At 49.0% G+C, this 17,644-nt stretch overlaps 1 protein-coding gene across 5 annotated transcripts in view; it reads left to right on the forward strand.

Moving 5' to 3' along the window:
- The window catches only part of Bcorl1 (BCL6 corepressor like 1), a 65,603-nt gene extending 50,337 nt beyond the window's left edge, over positions 1-15,266 (forward strand). For all 5 annotated transcript variants that reach the window (XM_052170889.1, XM_052170890.1, XM_052170891.1 and 2 more), the window contains 5 exons: positions 1,289-1,455; positions 2,533-2,678; positions 7,862-7,939; positions 8,981-9,131; positions 13,130-15,266. In XM_052170889.1, coding sequence (XP_052026849.1) covers positions 1,289-1,455; positions 2,533-2,678; positions 7,862-7,939; positions 8,981-9,131; positions 13,130-13,412 — 825 coding nt within the window. In that variant the 3' untranslated portion in view covers positions 13,413-15,266. The remainder of the gene's footprint in view (positions 1-1,288; positions 1,456-2,532; positions 2,679-7,861; positions 7,940-8,980; positions 9,132-13,129) is intronic.
- The last annotated feature ends 2,378 nt before the right edge of the window (positions 15,267-17,644 follow it).

Here is a 17,644-nt window from a genome sequence, read left to right on the forward strand (position 1 = left end):
ATTTCTATGTGCTGAGGAGTGGACGGACTCCCTCATTTAGCCTGGTGAGATTTACCTGAGGCTAGATGTTGGTGCCTAGTTTTATCGTTTCTGCTCTTTGTTGAAACACATACCTTTGGCTCTGTATCTTTGCCGGACTCCATGATGATGTCCTCGGGATTTGCTTGTGGGTGTGGCCTTACCCACATTGCAGAGTTTACCTTCTTTATTGGGCTTTCTGTACCTGTAAGTGGACAGTCTGGTCTACACAGCTTTCATGGTGTCCCCAGCAAGCAGCCAATTTACCTTTCTCGAGTATTTAGTATGGATGTCTGCATGGCTCTCAGGGAGACCTCAAGATGCATTGAAATCCAGAAACAGCAAACGGGAGAAAATTGGGGTAAGACTAGAACAGAGCTGGAACTTGGTATGGGGAAGAGTGGGCATCGTATTAGTGAGATTTGACACCCGCAGCTCAGGCACAGAGTAGCTATCTCCAGACATCCTCTCATGCTGTCTCCTGGGCTTCCTGAGAGCATTGATAGCAGGACTAGTGGGCACCATGTTCTGGGAGCCAGTCACCCAGTGGCACTGCCTGCCAATCTCTATCCCTGTTTATTGTTTATTCATAGCTTTGTCCCACAGTAGCAAGAATGCTTCAAGTTACTTGGGTTCTACCTCTGGTCCTGCCAACTCAGCTCCAGGAAGAGTTGAGCCATTACCTGAGGCTGAATGACAGAAATGCATGTGGGTACAGTTGCTTTGCCTAGCAGGCACAGAGCCCTGGTCTCAATTCTTAGCACTTCATAAATTGGGCTGAATGGTACATACATACTTTTAATCCAATTCAGGAGGCAGAGATAGGAAGATCATAGGAAGTATAAGAGCTACAACGAGACCCTGTCTGAAAGCAAAAAACAAAACTGAGTTGTGTTTAGTGGGGTAAGTGGAATTTACGAGCCTGTCAAGAACAGAGCTCCCACATCTATCTTATAGCACTTAGAAAGGTGATTGCTGGGCAGCAGGGGAGCCTCTCTGAGGACTTTACCCCGTGGTCACCACCCAGGTGAGTGCTCTTGGCCATAAGAAAGGTCTTCCTCCTGCCAAGGGAACAGCTCAGGCCTGGGGCCCCGGCAGTGGAGGCTGAGAATAAACTTTGTTCACAGAAGATTTTGAATTGTGCCTTTTGGTTTCTCATAGAAACAACAGGCTGGGAAACGTGTCAGCCACTTGTGGAGTGGCAAGTCTGACAGGGAGAATTCCAAACGTAGATGTCTCTTTGCTCACAGAGCTGTCTCCATCCCCACAGGATGTTGTTCTCTACTGCCTGCAAAAGCACAGTGAGGATGTGAACCACCGTGACAACGCGGGCTACACAGCCCTGCACGAAGCCTGTTCCCGGGGCTGGACTGACATCCTAAACATCCTATTGCAACATGGGGCTAATGTGAACTGCAGCTCGCAGGATGGCACAAGGCAAGAAGGCTGCCCCTCTGCCAAGTCTCAGACCTCAGTTCAGTCGTCCGCTTCAGAGCTTTACTCCAACCAGGATATTTGCAGTGTCCAGCTGCTGGTGTCAAAAAGGCCTGAACCAGGAAGCCTTTTGAAAGGATTTCTGTGGGCTGAAGGGAGCCAGCTTAGGGGCAGGAGCTGATGAGTTCCTCAGTGGCTAGTCTGTACTGGGCCAAGGAAAGGCTGAGGTTGTCCAGGGTTCACCCTATCCCATGCCAAGTCCACTCAACCTTCCTGAACATCATCATCGTGGGCCATTTGTCTCGTTTGTGGAATTGAGGCCTTAGGTTCCAAGCAGAAAACTTATCTATGGGATGACATTCCAGATTGGTTTTTTTGTAATTTAGTCTCTATACACTTAAAAAATTAACTTCCTGGGCCTGTGAGATGGAAGAAGAGAACCGATTCCTGCAAGTTGTCTCCTGACTTCTGCACACATATTCACACACACACACACACACACACACTCACACACACACTCACACACACACTCTCACACACTTACACACACACAGCCTAAGTAAATGCACTACCATATTAGTATGCATACATATACAAACATAAAACCTTTCATTGTCTCAGAGAAGTCACAGCCATCTCCTCTGCTGGAAGGGTCCCGGGGGACCTACATACGAAGTAGAAAGACCCAGATCGAAATGTCCAGGCTCTGCTTGGCTGCCACCTGGTGTGGAGCCTCCCTACCTACCCCTGCCCTTGAGCAGTCACCTGGGCCCTTCCTCTTCAACAACCACCCACACCTGCTTTAATTTTAACTTCCACCAGGGACCTGTTCTCCGCTGAAGTACTAGTAGATCTACATTGTGCTCTAGATACTGTCCAAAGATGCAGGGGAACACAAAGGAGAGATAGAGATGAGAAAGAAAAAAAGGTGCACAGACGGAACTCTCACCCATGTTACATTGGGGCTACCCCGAGGTCACCATGCTAGCTATCATCTTCCTCCCGCTTCTTCCCCCTAATATGGTAGCCTGGAAGTTCTCCCTTAAGTCCTGCAGCCCTGACTCTATTTGACCTCCACAGGCCAGTTCATGATGCTGTGCTCAACGACAACCTGGAAACCATCTGGCTCTTGCTATCCTACGGAGCTGATCCTACACTGGCTACCTACTCGGGTCAGACAGCCATGAAGCTGGCCAGCAGTGATACCATGAAGCGCTTCCTTAGTGGTAAGCATTAAAAAGTCCCTTGCTGTGAGTGTCCACATCACTACCTCAGTAAGGCCCTCACCTCCTACAGGGATTCATTTCACCACTAGGTATCTGGTAGCAGGCCTCCTCATGGGACACGGGCTATACTCTAAGCTGAAAGCAAGATATGTTGATCTGTGCTATGAATGGAATGTCGGTGGTAGAGAATGAATAATCCCCATTTTGCCATTGTTGCAATCTCTCCGTGATTGTAATTAAAGCGGGACCTCTGGGACCCTTGCTGATGTTTTATTCTTCATGACTCTTCTGCCATGGTAGCTTTGACACTTCCTGTATATCCCAGTAGTCCCCTTTTCTCCATTTCTGTCTCTTCTCCACCCTCTACCTTCTAGTGACGTGTCATGTTCAGGTCCACAGCCAGGGCCACAAGCCACCTTATTGCTTTTTCTCTCTAGTACATAACACTGTGTATCTGCAGGTGGGCAGGCTGCTCTGAGGTGGGCAGCTAGGATGGCAATGAAAGAAGGGAATCTCCTTTGAGCATGCTCAGAGTTAGCTCCTTCTGCCATTATCTCAGGGTATTGGACCTTCAACTATTTGTGACATCATGGTTTAGTCCTTCAGATTGCCTGAGTGATGGATGCTGCAGTTGGGAGTGGCAGCCATGACCCTTCATAGGTTTCAGTTGTGATAGAACAGTCTGTACCCCCCTCTTATCCAGACTTTGGCCCATTGGCCACCAACTACACCTGCCAAGGATGCAGCACTGGGTTCGCAGGTTGGGAGTCATGCTTGCTTTACAGAGCTTCGCTGAGTAGCTGATAATGGTGGGAGAAAGGGAAGCTATACTAAAAGTTCTCATGGGAGGGTAGAGAGGTGGGGATATTGTAGAGGCTGCAGGGAGGCAAGGGGATGACAGATTGCCTAGGAAGGGTTTAGCATGTGCTCATCCACCCTCTGGACAGTGAACCTAACTAACCCCTGAAGCATAGGCCTCAGAGCGGTCCTTTTTCATTTTCTTCCATTTGACTCTGGGTCCTTGAGCATCTGCTCATCATGAGACATAGCCACTTAGGGATTTCTTTTCATCAGTCACTTGGTGTAGGCCAGTAGTGACTGGTTATCAATCCTTTTAGCAGAGCCACTCCACGGGGGCAACATCTGTAGCATCCTCCCACGGGCGCAAGCCATGTGTGTTCTGTCTTAGATACCTGCATGGCTCTGCACTCTGGCTTCCCAGGACCATGTGTGAACCAACAACTGTAGAGTATGCCAGTACAATGAACCTCTTTGTCTTTCAGTACTTGTCTAATGGGGGGGGGGGGGGCAAGGCCAGTAGCGCCTCTAGGTGCTTTATTGAGTGAGTGCAGGCTTTTCCTCCCTGGTTCATCTCTAAATCTCCAAAGGACTTTAAATGTTGACACTTTATTGTTTTTGAGGCAGAATCTCTCTATGTACTCCTGGCTGTTCTGGGACTTGCTATGTAGACAAGACTAGCAGAGCTCCATCTCTCTCTTCCTTGTAAGTGCTAGGAGTAAAGGCATGACCACCATACCAGGCCAACACTATTTTTTTAATGCCTAAAAATGAGAAATAAGAACTCATTCTCATATCTTTAAAATTTTTAAAGATAGGGTCTTAGTATGGGGCTCTAATTGGAACTTGTTGCGTATATCAGGCCAGTTGAGTATATTCAAACTCAGAGGTCTGAAGTTTTGTCTTAGATAACATGTTTGCCTCTGTTTCCTGAATTAAAGGTGTGTGCAACTACACCCAGCCAAAAAGATTTTTAAAACATGTATTATGTGTGCGTGCGTGTGTGCGTGCGTGCGTGCTTCTGTGTATCTGCACATGCGTGCGCGTGGTATGTGTGTGTGTGGTGTGTGCATGCCTGAATCCCACAGCCTTTATGTGGAGGTCAGTGGGCAGCTTTCAGGAGACTAAACTCAGGTCATGAGGCCTGTGCGGCATGCACTTTTACCTACGCTACCCACGGAGACACCTTGCTGACACAAAGCTGGCCTTTTGACACTCCCTTTCCTAACTAGCATGGTGTTGCAGAATCCAGAGGCTTTGTTTCTAAACTCTAGTACTGTGTGTGTGTGTGTGTGTGTGTGTTATCTGTTCATGCATAGCCATTTGTGTGGTGTCCATCTTTTAGTGTTTCCACAGTACAGCTTTGGCTATACATGCACAAATACTTGTTTTGTCAGTTCTGTTGCATTTTGTATGTAGAAGGGGAATGTTTAGGCTCAGGGTACTTTCTCACACAAAGGATAAAATCTTGGAAGTTTGCTGGGGGGTGGAGGAAGAATCCAAGAAAATGAAGGTCCCTCATGTTGACAATAGTCCTATGTGAGGGGTGTGCCTTAGTGCTATACCATCAAGTGACTCCGCCCATGTGTTTGTCACTCATGGCTCTGTTCCAACTTCAGCATCTTTGCTCATGCCAGCGAACATTGGGTTATCTCCAAAGGCAAGTTCTCCTGTCCACCTGTCCATGACAAAGCTTTGCAGGCGGTGTAGGGAATTAGAGGAAGTGTGTGGTGGGCTCTGAAAGCGATTCCTAGTGAGCAGCGGCAGGGATGTGATGAACTTAGCCTGCTCGGATGGAATCCTAGTGTGGCTGCGGCTAGGGGACAGGGGCAGCAGAGTGCATGTATTTCCGCACGCTGTTTAAGCATGCCCTTGGCTGTCTGACTGTACTGTGATTCTCTCCTTCTCCCTCCTTCCTTTTCCCTCTTCCCTAGTATGTTTATTAAGCTCTTCTTAGGGTCCAGACTCCAGAGTTCCAGCATAGGAGAGGCAGTAGTTAACAAAGTAGACCCCGTTCCTTCCTTTTTCAGAAATAAGGGCCCCCTTCCTTTATTTTCCCTGATACAAAGCATAGGACTAGACTCAGAATAGACTAGACACCTACCCAACAGACGCTTCTGGAAGGAAGTCCTTGTGATTTGGGCTGTACAGTGTACTGGAGTGTGGAGGCTGTCAGCAGGGCCTCAGGTTTTATGTGGGGTGTACAGAGGTCTAACCCATACAACTTAAGGTACCTCACTCTGCTATTACTTTGAAAGCTGGTCCCTGGTACCTTCCCAGCGGGAGCTGCAACTCTTCATGTCTTAGAAGATGGCTAAGAAGGGGAGTGGCTTTGGAAGCTTACATTAACAGACAGTTCTTGCTGCAGGATTGGCCCAGAGGGGAGGCATTGGTGGCAGTGGTACTTTCAGAGGAGGAAGCAAGCTGCATTCCATGGGCAAATAACTCCCAATGTCATTCTGGGACCAGCTTCGCAGGTGGCCACCCTTCTCCTTGTGTTCTGTGGGTTCTCTGCTTTCCTGTTGCCTAGGTGCTACTTGAGAGCTAGTGGCAATCCCCCGTAGCTCAGCCTACTAATTGTACGAGTTGGCACACTGGCAACTTCCTAGCCTTGCGCTCACAGGTGGCACACGCAACTTGGTCAGGAAAGCCTGCTTTGTATCTGGGTGATAATAAGAGGTGAGCCTGTTCACTGACTGATGCTAGGAGACTGAGGCCGGGGGCCACCTGAGGTCTGTCTTTAGAGCTAGGAAATGAAAAGGTAGGTTGTAAACGCCTTTAATTGTGGGAGTAGATACATAGAGGAAGTTAGCTACTTGAGACAGCTGCATGCTGGAGTGTCGTAGGGTCACAGTGCTGTGCTACAGTCACCACTATCTGGTTTCAGAACTTTTTAATCATTGCAGAGGGAAACCCCAGCTCTATTCTTAGTCACTGCCCTCCCCCTCCCCCTCCCCCTCCCCCTCCCCCAACACCATCATCCTCAGTCTGCTTTCTGTCTTACTGGCCTGGCCTAGTATGGAGATTTCATTGGAAATATATATATATATATATATATATATATATTCATTCTTTGTAACTAATTCTAACATTTAAGCATCATGTGTTATCACAATATCAGACCCCCTCCTCCCAGTACCCCTTCCTCCTAGTACCCCCTCCTCCTAGTACCCCCTTCTCTTTTCTTTATATGACGCTTTGTATCTGGCTTCTTTCAGTTACCGTCTATGTTGTTCCTTTTTATGGCTTAGTAATATTCTTCTGTGGACATTACCTCATTTTGTCTATCCATTCATCCCTTGATGGACATTTGGGCTGTCTCTGACTCTTGACCATTGTGAATGGAGCCACGTCAGTTCATGTGTACACACTTTTGTTTGAACACCTGTGTTTAGTTCTTTATTGTGTGTGCATACCCATTTGTGTGTGCGTGTGTGTGTGTGTGTGTGTGTGTGTGTGTAGCCCTTGTGTGTGTAGCAGCCATTGGGCAAATTTTGGGGTGATAGTCCTCTTATAGCACCTTGTTTTAAAGCAGAATCTACTTTTGGTGTGATGTACTCCAACCTAGTTGAGCTTTTAGTTGATTCTGTTTCTACTTCAAGTCTTGCTGTTGGAGTTCTGGGACTATAAATACTACCATGGCCAGCTTTTGCCATGCCTCCAAGAATGAAACTCATGTTCCCAGGCTCGGGAAGCAGGCACTATTACCTGCTGAGCCATTTTCTAGCACCTCTTCTCAAGCTCTCTTGGGTAGAAGCAAAGGAGTTTATGTTTTTGGCTTTGTTTTGTTTCTTCTAGTGTCCCGGGCTGACCTCAAAGCCAGTTTTCTTCCCTAAGCCTTCTGAGTAGTAGGGAGTGTGTGTGTGTGTGTGCGCGTGCTGCGTGCACGCACGTGCCGCCACACCTAGCTTTACAGTTATTTATGTATTTTCGAGCTATGAATAAACTTCACCTCTTGCACATGCTAAGCATGCATTACCACTGTGCTGGCCCCAGAGCTACTTAAGTTCCTTTAAAGAAGCTAGATCATGACTGGACATATTACGTTGTCTTAGGCGTCAGATTCTGCTTGTAGAGGAATGCCCTGTGTCCTTTGAAACTGAGGTCCCCAAGCAACACGCTTGAAGGCTGATGTGTAAAAGCAAGAGGCCCAGTGGGGACTGGAGACTGTCAGTGTGTGTCACAGCTTCCTCCAGATGACTGGTGATAGATATACAGGAACGCAGAGGCAGTGCTGCCACATCTTCAAATTTTTATCTTTTTTTTTTTATAAAAGATGTTAGAAATCTAATTTTTAATTTAAATCCCTGTTTTAAAATACTAATGCTAGAGGGTAATTTTCCTTTTATTAAAAACTAGGTCTCACACCTCACTTCTCTCTTCAGATCACCTCTCGGATCTTCAGGGCAGGGCAGAGGGCGATCCTCGTGCCTCCTGGGATTTTTACAGCAGTTCTGTGCTGGGTAAGTTCTAAGTGGGAAGAAACTGGGGGACTGGGTAGGTCTCAGAGGTAGGCGCCCCTGTGGAGGCAGCCTTTCCTCACCTGGTGGTAGCTTTACTGGCCCTTTCAGCCCTTCCCCCTCTGACTCAAGAGTCACTAGTCTGAAGCCTGAGATGCCAGAAGGATTTGCATAATGTCATCCTCTCCTGCCTGTCTCTTTCCCCACTCAGGGTGCTTTGTAAATCCTAGTTTACCTCAGCCTTTAGGAGCGTTAGCCCCTTAGCAGGCAGCTTTCATTGTGACGTAGCCCTCATTCATTTGTTTTATTTTCTTCTCAGGGTTTGGTTTGATTTTCTTGTTTGCTGCTCTGTTTTTTTTTTTTTGGAGACAGAGTGTTACTCTGTAACTCTGGCTGGCCTGACACTCAAAAGGTGCTTCTGCCTCTGCCTCCCCAGAACAGGGATTTAAAGGTGTAGGCCGACAACATGCTGGGCTCAGCTCTTATTTTTTGAGATTGCTGCTGTCCTGAGCCCTTAACCCTCTGTCCCAAGCATCACACAGCAGTCAGCACACCGGTGTCTGCGATCATCCAGCATTTGTCTAATGAGCTGGGGCCTGAAGAGTAAGAGCAGAAGGTTGAGTTGATATACAGTGGGCCACACCCAAAAGATCTGTTGGAGAAGGGAACCTTCTGAGTCCCTGGACCTCAGGATCAGGCAGTGAGGTGGTTTGAGAAACCTAGAGCCAGAGCACAGGTGTACTAGGCCTTAGCGGCTGCTAGTGTCCTCTGTCTTCATCTGGGACAGCTGAGCTGTCACCCTGCAGAGCCATTTGCTTTTACCAACCAGAGGGTGGAGGATAATGGACTCTGGCCACAACATAGTTCCTTCCAAGACTACAACTTTCATGTGCCCTGTCAAGAATGCGAGGCCATAGTCAATCCAGCCAGAGGCCTGTGGCCTTGTATTTATCTCCTAAGTGATCCCTTCATGTTTCTTCATGGAGTCTTTTCTTTCCATCAGTTTTGTGCTTGTAGCTGATGTCCCATGTTCTCATCTTTCAGAGAAAAAAGACGGGTTTGCCTGTGACCTCCTCCATAATCCTCCCGGGAGTGCCGAGCAGGGAGATGATTCAGAACAGGATGACTTCATGTTTGAACTCTCAGACAAGCCTCTTCTCCCTTGTTACAACCTCCAAGTGTCAGTGTCCCGTGGGTAAGTGTCTGGGAAGTCTATCGGGACTGTGTGACAGTGTCCTGGCAACCCGCGGCCTGCCGAGGGAAGGAGGAGGCAAAGGCTGTCTGGGGAATGAGTGCTGGAGCAGAAGAAAAGACACACCCTTCTTCCAGTCCAGATGGACTGGAGTTCACATCCAGACTCAAGCTTCACAGACCTCGAGAGCTACAAATTGGCTATCAACTCGATGCATTTCCAGGCCCCCAAATCTGAAGACTTTTGTGCACTCTTACTATATGTGTAGGAGATAATCTGGGAAATATCTGGGATGATGAACTATTAGAATATCTGGAATATTTTTGTGGTTTCTGGGGACAGTTACAGGGAACACTTACAACTGAAATTCTTGGAGAAGCCGAGACATATGGTCGCCATAGCTTTGGCTCCACCAGGATTCTTAGCAGTCCACAGCACGGGCTGCCACAGCCTGTGATCAGAAAGGTGATGACCTCTGCTGCCTCAGATGCCTCTGCCAGCTACCTGGGAACACCCTTGCTTTGGAGACTAGAGTAAACCTCACACCTGGTAGCAGACTGAGCCTGCCTGACTCTTTGCTGAGGGGAGTTTGTCAGCCTTCAGGACCGTGGCTTGTGATTGCTTTTCCAGCACATTATGTGGAAGTGTAGATGGACGAACACAAATCAGGACACTAGAGAGATGGCTCAGCAACTTAGAGCACATGGAAAGGGCCCAGGTTTAGTTCCCAGCACCGACATGGCAGTCAGAACCATATAGAACTCCACTTCAAGGGATCTGATGCCCTCTCTTGGCCTCCACAGACACCAGTTACACATGTGGTACATACACATACATACAGGAAAACCCTCATATAAAATAAATATATCTTTTTAAATGCAGGATCAGTTAAATATAATTTTTTAATGTAGGACCTTTTTGTTCTTGAACTGGGCAGAAGCTGATCCCAGGGGGTGAGGCTGGGCCTCTGGGATATAGTATTGTACAGTTAATTAATTCCTTCAAAGTATTCAGCACCTCCTTCTGTGAAACAGGATCCCGGGCCACAAGGCAGGAAAAGGACCAGAGTAGTTTTGTCCAGGTACAGACAGAACATGGGCAACCAAGGACCATGAAGCCATGCGTGTGTACCTCTGAGCCACATCTGTACCTGCCGCCTGCGAAGGCCAGATGAGGGCGCTGGATTTATTAGAACTGGAGCTACAAACAGTCGTCAGCAGAGCCACCACCTGAGTGCTAGGAATGGAAGTCAGGTCCCCTGGAAGAGCAGACAGTGCTCTTAACCACGGAGCCATCTCTCCAGCCCCTTTATCTTCAGGCTTTGAAAGAGGTCCAGCTCGATGGCCTGACTGTCACATTCTCTTAACTTACAGTGCTCTATTCCCTGATTTTATGATGTGACAGACTTTGCCATGGAAGAAATGATGAATTTTAGGGAAAAGGACTGAGTCTAAATAGATGAGGGTGTTTTTGTTTATTAATACAGGATCTATATGTAGCCCTGGCTAGCCTAGAATTCACTAGGTAGACCAGGCTGACCTCAAGCCACCTGCCTCTGCCTTCCAAGTTCTGTAATTAACGACTTGAGCCACCAGGCCCAACTAGGTAGGTGTTTTAGATATCATGTGGAATGATTGATTTCACAAACATGCTTTATGCTCTGAATCAAACCTTGTGATCCATAGTACAGACAACTCTGGCCTCCAGAAAAGCCCGGCTGAGTCAGGCAGTGGTGGCGCACGCCTGTAATCCCAGCACTCTGGGAGGCAGAGGCTGGCGGATTTCTGAGTTCGAGGCCAGCCTGGTCTACAGAGTGAGTTCCAGGACAGCCAGAGCTATACAGAGAAACCCTGTCTCGAAAAACAAAACAAAACAAAACAAAACAAAAGAATAAAAGCAAAAATCCCAGCTGAGAATAGTAGACAGATAAGTGTGCCGTGAACTTTAATAAAAGACCGGATGTTCTAAGCAGGTTCATTACTATAAAAAGAATGTCAGGTAAAAAATAAAAAGTTCAGTACATCTTGAGCTCTGTTCCTTGGCACCAGAGAAGACCAGAATTTGTGTTGGTTTTGTAGCCTTTTGGAAATGGCTGTCGGAAGTACCAGAACAGGGCTGAATGTCACAAGACCAGAGAAGATGTATTGAACACTCAGTTACTTTGAGGTTTTGTAAAATGGCATCTGAGCTGGGCTAAAAGAAGGAGAGGAGAGGCACAGGGAAGGCATGAGCAAAGGCATTACCACAGACAAACTCACGTAGTTCAGGCAGCAAAAGTCAGATGGTGTGGCTCATGCCCAGCACTTGGAGACAGAGGCAGGTGGATCTCTGTGAGTTTGAGGCCAGCCTGGTCTACAGAGTGCATCACCGGTTAGCTGAGGTTATATCATGAGATCCTCTGTCTCAAAAGAAGGGCCTGGAGAGATGGCCCAGAGGTTAAGAGCACTGGTCTGTTTCTCACACCTATACAGGAGATCCAACATTCTTTTCAGCGGGCACCAGGGGTGTGTACAAGAAGCATACAGATCCATCAGGCAAAGTTCTATACACATAATGTTTGTAAAACTAAGTGTTGCTGGTAGGACAGGGGGTACAGTGCAGTGAGTGGGTGTGGGAGCTGGAGATTGCGTGGAAGAAATTGAGTCGGGGTCATCTTTTGGAGGTCTGGCTTAATATTGCACTAAAGAATTAGAACTTGCTGTGTGACCTGGAACTTACTCTGTAGAACAGACTGGACCCGGGTTCACTGAGAGCTCTGTCTGCCTCTGCTTCCCAAGGGCTGGCATTGAAGGCAGGTGCCTCTATGACTGGCTCTTATTGTATTTTTAATTACGCATAGATGTGTGAATTTGCATGTGAGTGTGTAGACATGAGCGGAGGGTACCCAAGGAGACTGGAGGTGCCTGATCTGGAGCTGGGGTCACAGTAATGAGGCAGCTCACATGGGTCCTGACAATTGAATCTGAGCACTAGATCATCAGTTTATGCTCCTGAGGGTTGGGCCCCAAGTTGGTTGCTTGCTGGAGTATGAGAGTCACTACAAGCTATTTAATGAGGGAGGGGATGGAGGGTCATATTTTCTTTTAAGAAAAGAGGAGCCAAGGGGCTGAGAAACCTGGCATGTCTTTCTTTCTGTTCAGCACCTTTTGTTTTAAACCTATGTACTTAAGTCTATATTAAAATAGCTTTATTAGGTTGGTCCCCCATTAAGAAAAAGGATTCAACAGAAACAGAGCAAGTGTAAGGCTGGTGCGTTGCAGCCCAGACTAGAAGTGGCAAAGGCTGCAAATGAGGCACAACTGGAAAGTGGGGCAAGGGAAGAAGGCAGCACTCCTTCCTGGTTTAAGTTCCTGGACGTGCTTGGCTAGTAAGCGGCCTCCGCAGCGCCCCTCCCAGCTGTCCCTAGGCTGCTGCCCAGCCTCAGATGTGCTCCATAAGGGCGGACTGGCTGTAATGTGAGCCCCGGGCCTGTAGAAACATTGGTGCTGCGGCTGCTGGAGGGAAAAAAAGTCATCTAATACATTCCAGAGCCAAAGACAAATGCCTTTTGGATTACCCACAGTTTAGGCCTTTCTCCACAGCTCCACCTCCACCAGGGAAGATCTAGAACAAGGGAGCAGGAGTCAGGTCAGGAGAGGGAGGCCAGGCAGGGTTGCCTGGAGTGGGGGTCAGGAAGAAGTGACCCCAGCAGATAGTAAATGCCAGGCCCTGGGGTAGCAGGCTAAGCCCAGTTTGCCCCTGGCTTGCCCTCTGTGGAAGAGCTAGCCTGTGGGGTGAGTGCTCACTGATGTTCAGCTAGAAGCTGGGGCAGGTATTGTGCTATCCCAGCCTCAGTCCAGAAACTCGTGGTTTCCTGAGAGGTGGCAATAAGTCTCAATAAGAAGTAAGGCTGTGTGTGTGTGTGTGGGGGGGGTCACTTGGTCTCCTAGCCTTCTCTGGTGCTTTGGGGGCTCCACTCTTTCTCCTGAGCCTGCTTCCCTAACTTATCTTTCTCTTTCCAGACCCTGCAACTGGTTCCTCTTCAGCGATGTCCTGAAGAGGCTGAAGCTTTCCTCAAGGATCTTTCAGGCCCGCTTCCCACACCTGGAAATCACCACCCTGCCCAAGGCTGAGTTCTACAGGCAGGTGGCCTCCAGTCAGCTGCTGACCCCTGCTGAAAGGCCTGGGGGCTTGGAGGACAGATCGCCCCCGGGCGCTTCTGAGACTGTGGAGCTCGTGCAGTATGAGGCAGAGCTGCTGCGGCTCCTAGGGTCTGAGGTGGAATACCAGTCTTGGAGCAGTTGACGGAGATGGCCCCTCCTCCCCGGCTTCTTTCTCCTTCGAGTTCACCCTTCCCCCACCGCTCATGTCTCCCCCACCGAGCACCAGACTGCAGAAAGAGGCAATAATACGGACCAACAAGAAGCCGCCTTATCAATGCCAGCATTAGTGACTGGATTTCTTTCTTTTTTGGGGGGGGGTACAGTTAGTTCTCATCTCCCTGTTGTGGTTGTTGTGGTTGGTGATGGGGTGGAAAGTTGAACTCCACTTCTGAAGACAAGAGATCTGGAGATGGTGGGAGGTGGCACCAGGGTCCCTTGGACTGGTTTCTATGTTTATGACCAAGACCAAACATGGGCCTGGGTGGCTGTGGCCTGTCCTAAGGAGAAATGAGAAAAACCCGAATCTCTCGAGTGCCCCTTTTTGTCTCCCTGTGCTCTTCTGTCTTCCATAGTATTTATTTTATTAGTATTTAATTTGTGTTGTTGCATTGGTTTCTGATAAGTCTGTATCACTGTGATGATCTGAGACAACTTGTTGTATTGAGGGACTTTCTTTACCTCCTTCCCTTTTCTTTCTGCATAAGCTTTGGGGATGCTCCCTCCCTCTGAGAAAAGTATTCCCAGGTTGTCTTTCTCCATTTGGGGAGGGAGCAGGGTGAGGAGGGATAGGGGACACCATCATATGACTAACCGACCTAGCTGCTACTGGTGCAGAGCTGGGGGGGCTGGGGGCAAATCCCTGGCCTTTGGTGCTCCCCCACCCCTGCCAGCTCTGCCCCACCCCTGCCCTTTGAAGCAGCACCTGCATCTTGAGACGGCTGTTTACTAGGGAGCGGGGTTCCTGAGGTACTCTGATCAAGGCAGGCTGACATGGGCCTGAGGCAAGGGCGCTCCTCTTGCACTGTTCTGCTCAGTGCACAGTATGAACTTGGTCCGCCATCTTTTGCCCAGCACCCCCCCCCCTTGGCTCCCCCTACCCTGGGCTCCTCCCCGACTTGAGATACTGAGCCTTTGCCTTGCCATCCCTGCCGCAGACTTACAGCATCCTCTGTCCCCCTCTCTCCTCCACCTGCCCCCCCACCCCCATTCTCCTTTGGAATCTGCAAAGGGCCCTGGGACTAACTAGTCTCTAGCCTGGCTCCACATCTACTGGGAACTGCGTGAGTGGCTCCTAAACCATCAGATGCCTAGTTAGACCTGACACCAGAGGGAGGGGGGAGGAGCTTGGGTTCTTCCCCTGGCCCCGCCCCTCCTGGCATTGTCTCTCCCCGCCCCCTTCTTATTTTTCTACCGATTGCTATTTTTCCGAACAATCCTTGTAGAGAGTATGTACCATCCAAAGGCAGGAGGGCCTTGCTGTGGTTGGCTCTGGATGGAGATGGTACAGTTTTATTGTACAGGTGCTAAACAACAAAAGACGAAAATGGAAAAAAAGACAAAAAAAAGGAAAAAAAAAAAGCCAGTTTGGGGATGGGACAATCTGTTCTCTGGACGCTCCTGACCATTTAGGAGCACTATTTCTTTTAATTGTGTGTGTTTTTTGTTCCCATGGGAATTTCTGAGTCCCCTTCAGTAGGACAGCCCCATCATCCTACCCAATTGGTTTTGAACAATTGTTTTCCCTTTTTAACAGCAGAAAAAAATTATATATATAGATATACATATATATATATATATATATATGAAGTTGAGGGGGTTTGGATTTCAATTTTCTTTGTTTTGTTGGAAATTATGATACTGTGTGGTTTGTTTTCTGGTTTTTTTGGTTTGTTTGGTTTTTTTCTTTTTTGTTTTGCATTTCGGTGTGTACTCTGGCTGCCCTTTATGTTTCGTTGTTAGCAACTGGCTGTGGAGTCAAAAACACTTGCAGACTGAAAAACCTGTGTCAGGCCTTTGTCTCCTGTCCTCACTTTTCCCATTTGTGGTCCCTAGAGATACGGTGGGGGAAAGCGAGTCAAATTAGAGCTTTGCTCATGAGCTCTGGGTGGGACTCTGGAAGGAACACGAGGGGGAAATTGCCCAACTTCGGTTGCTTTGATTTGGAAAATGGAAGGGGCATTCTTGGCAAGTGGAGTAACTGGAATAGAGGAGGGACTCTTCGGCTGCTGGGTGGTATGGTCCCCCAATTCAGTCAGAAGTCATCTGCTAATTCCTCCCCAGGCTGGGACTAGGCCCCTGGCTATACTGTGGAGTCCCCGCCTGCCCCTTACCACCACCACCTCACGGATGAGCCTGCGCTTCCCTGTCCACCTGTCTAGCTGGCTGTCCATGCTTCTAGGTTCCAATGATCTAACTATAAGGCAAGACACCTGTCCCTAGTTTTACGATTATTCCTCCCTCTTTAAGATCAACTGTGGCAGGAGGTCTGTCTGCAGGCCCCAGAATGTGTCTTGCTACTGTTTGAGAGACTTTGTGAGAGTCTGGATCCTATGAATTCTAAGTTCTGTATCTTTGAGCCTCTTACTGTGGCTTGAGTGGGCAGGTCACGAGAATGATGTGTCCGGCTTCTTAAGTGTCCAGACATTCCCCAAGACTGAATTTCAGCCGCACCCCTTACCCGTTCTTCAGAAACTTGCTTCCACCCGAGTTTGCCCAGATAGTTAGCATCATCCTTTTAGAGGGTACAACACTATAAACTGCCTTCCTGCTTTCCAAACACCCCTTAGTGTTCCTAAGTTCAGGTCCATCCTGTAGTTAAAACCTGCAGTCAGAAGGCAAGCAAACATGGTGGCACATGCCCATAGTCCCGAGCACGTGGGGAAGGGAGGCACAATGGTCAGCCAGGGTTATATGACAAGACTCTGCCGCCAAACAAGGTGTCATAACACATGTCTGTAGTTGTACTTCTCTGAAGAACAGAGACCGGGTGTTGAGGTCAGCCCGGGCTATATAGGTGAGACCTTGTCCCAAAACAACAAAAAGAAAATGCAGTTCAGAAGTCAGACATGTCAGGAGGTGACAGAAGCCATGTTGTGATTAACAGTATTCAGGCCCCAAATGCGGTGCCGGCTCAGTGGCCTGGGCGAGGGCACCTGGGTGCTTGGAACAGATGGCACGGGAGAGGTAGTGAACGGCGCATACTTAAATAGAAATAGACGCCAGGGAATGATGTTTGGAATGAGGGCACAATCTGAGCAGGGGCTTGGAGGAGAGGAGACTCAACAACAGCACTTTCATATTTTCCTGCTTATGTGTTCTTTCAGCCACATATTAGCTGGAGACTACTGTCAGGTTATAAAGATCAAGGCAGACAAGGAAGGACTTCATCCTACCTGTTGGCAAACATTCTTCCAGTCCTTTCCTTTGTTGTGTTGAGTAGGGAAGAGCTACCAAATGTTCAGGCCTGCTAGATTAAGAAGGGGGGCAGGCCTAGTCCTACGTGTCCCCCCTTACAGTGGCAGTTTCCTCTATCCGGGGCTGGCCACTGTGTGCGTGCTCCTCCCGGGCTCGGTGTGTGTGGGGGCGGGGGTGGGGATGCTCCTCCAGGAGCTTGGGTTCAAGCTGCAGGCAAATGGTTGTAACAGATGCCTCGATCATTCTCCCGTTTTAAAGGAGAAAGCGGTGGCGTGTGAAAGTGTCGCTAAAGGCTGGCTAGGGAGAGGAGCATCAGATCCGGGACCTGTCTAGGGGTTGGCGATAGCCTGGAGCTTGCTTTTGTGGCTTTAGGGAGTCCGCAGCGATCCAGGGAGCCCAGTCGCTTCTAGCTCACCTGCGTGATCTAGAAACCGGGGGGCGGGGCCAGGGAACGGTTGGCCAATGAAAAGGCGACGTTCCGCGGACTGCTGAACTCCCCTTGGAGAGGGAAAAGGACAGAGGGGAAAGTTCGAAGCTTCAGAGCCAGGGAGGTTGTCGGCGGGAACCAAAGCCGCCCAGAAGTTGAGAATCAGGGAACACTTCCAAGGGACAGGGAAACGCCCGCTTAGTCTGCTCTTCTGGGAGCGGTGAGCCACGCCCTGGCCGCCCCTCCCTCCCGGGCTCCGCCTGGCTGGCTCGCCATCGCCGGCACCACAGCGCCACCTGCTGGATGTTGGCTTCCATACCCGGCGTCCTGCTGGCTGTAACTGGGAGCCCAAAGAGCTTGCTCACCCTGGGTCCAGGGTCCCCAAAGTCCTAGGTACTGTACAGTCAGCAAGCTTGTGACAGTCAGAAAAACTTGACTGTTCCCGCCCAGGGGGGGTCTAACATTTCTACCTCAGTCCCACGGAGGGATAAGGAAATAGTGCTGAGGCAGTCAGTGGAAGGGAGTTGTTTGGT

The sequence above is a fragment of the Apodemus sylvaticus genome, chromosome X, assembly GCF_947179515.1.
Source record: "Apodemus sylvaticus chromosome X, mApoSyl1.1, whole genome shotgun sequence".
NCBI classification, from domain to species: domain Eukaryota; kingdom Metazoa; phylum Chordata; class Mammalia; order Rodentia; family Muridae; genus Apodemus; species Apodemus sylvaticus.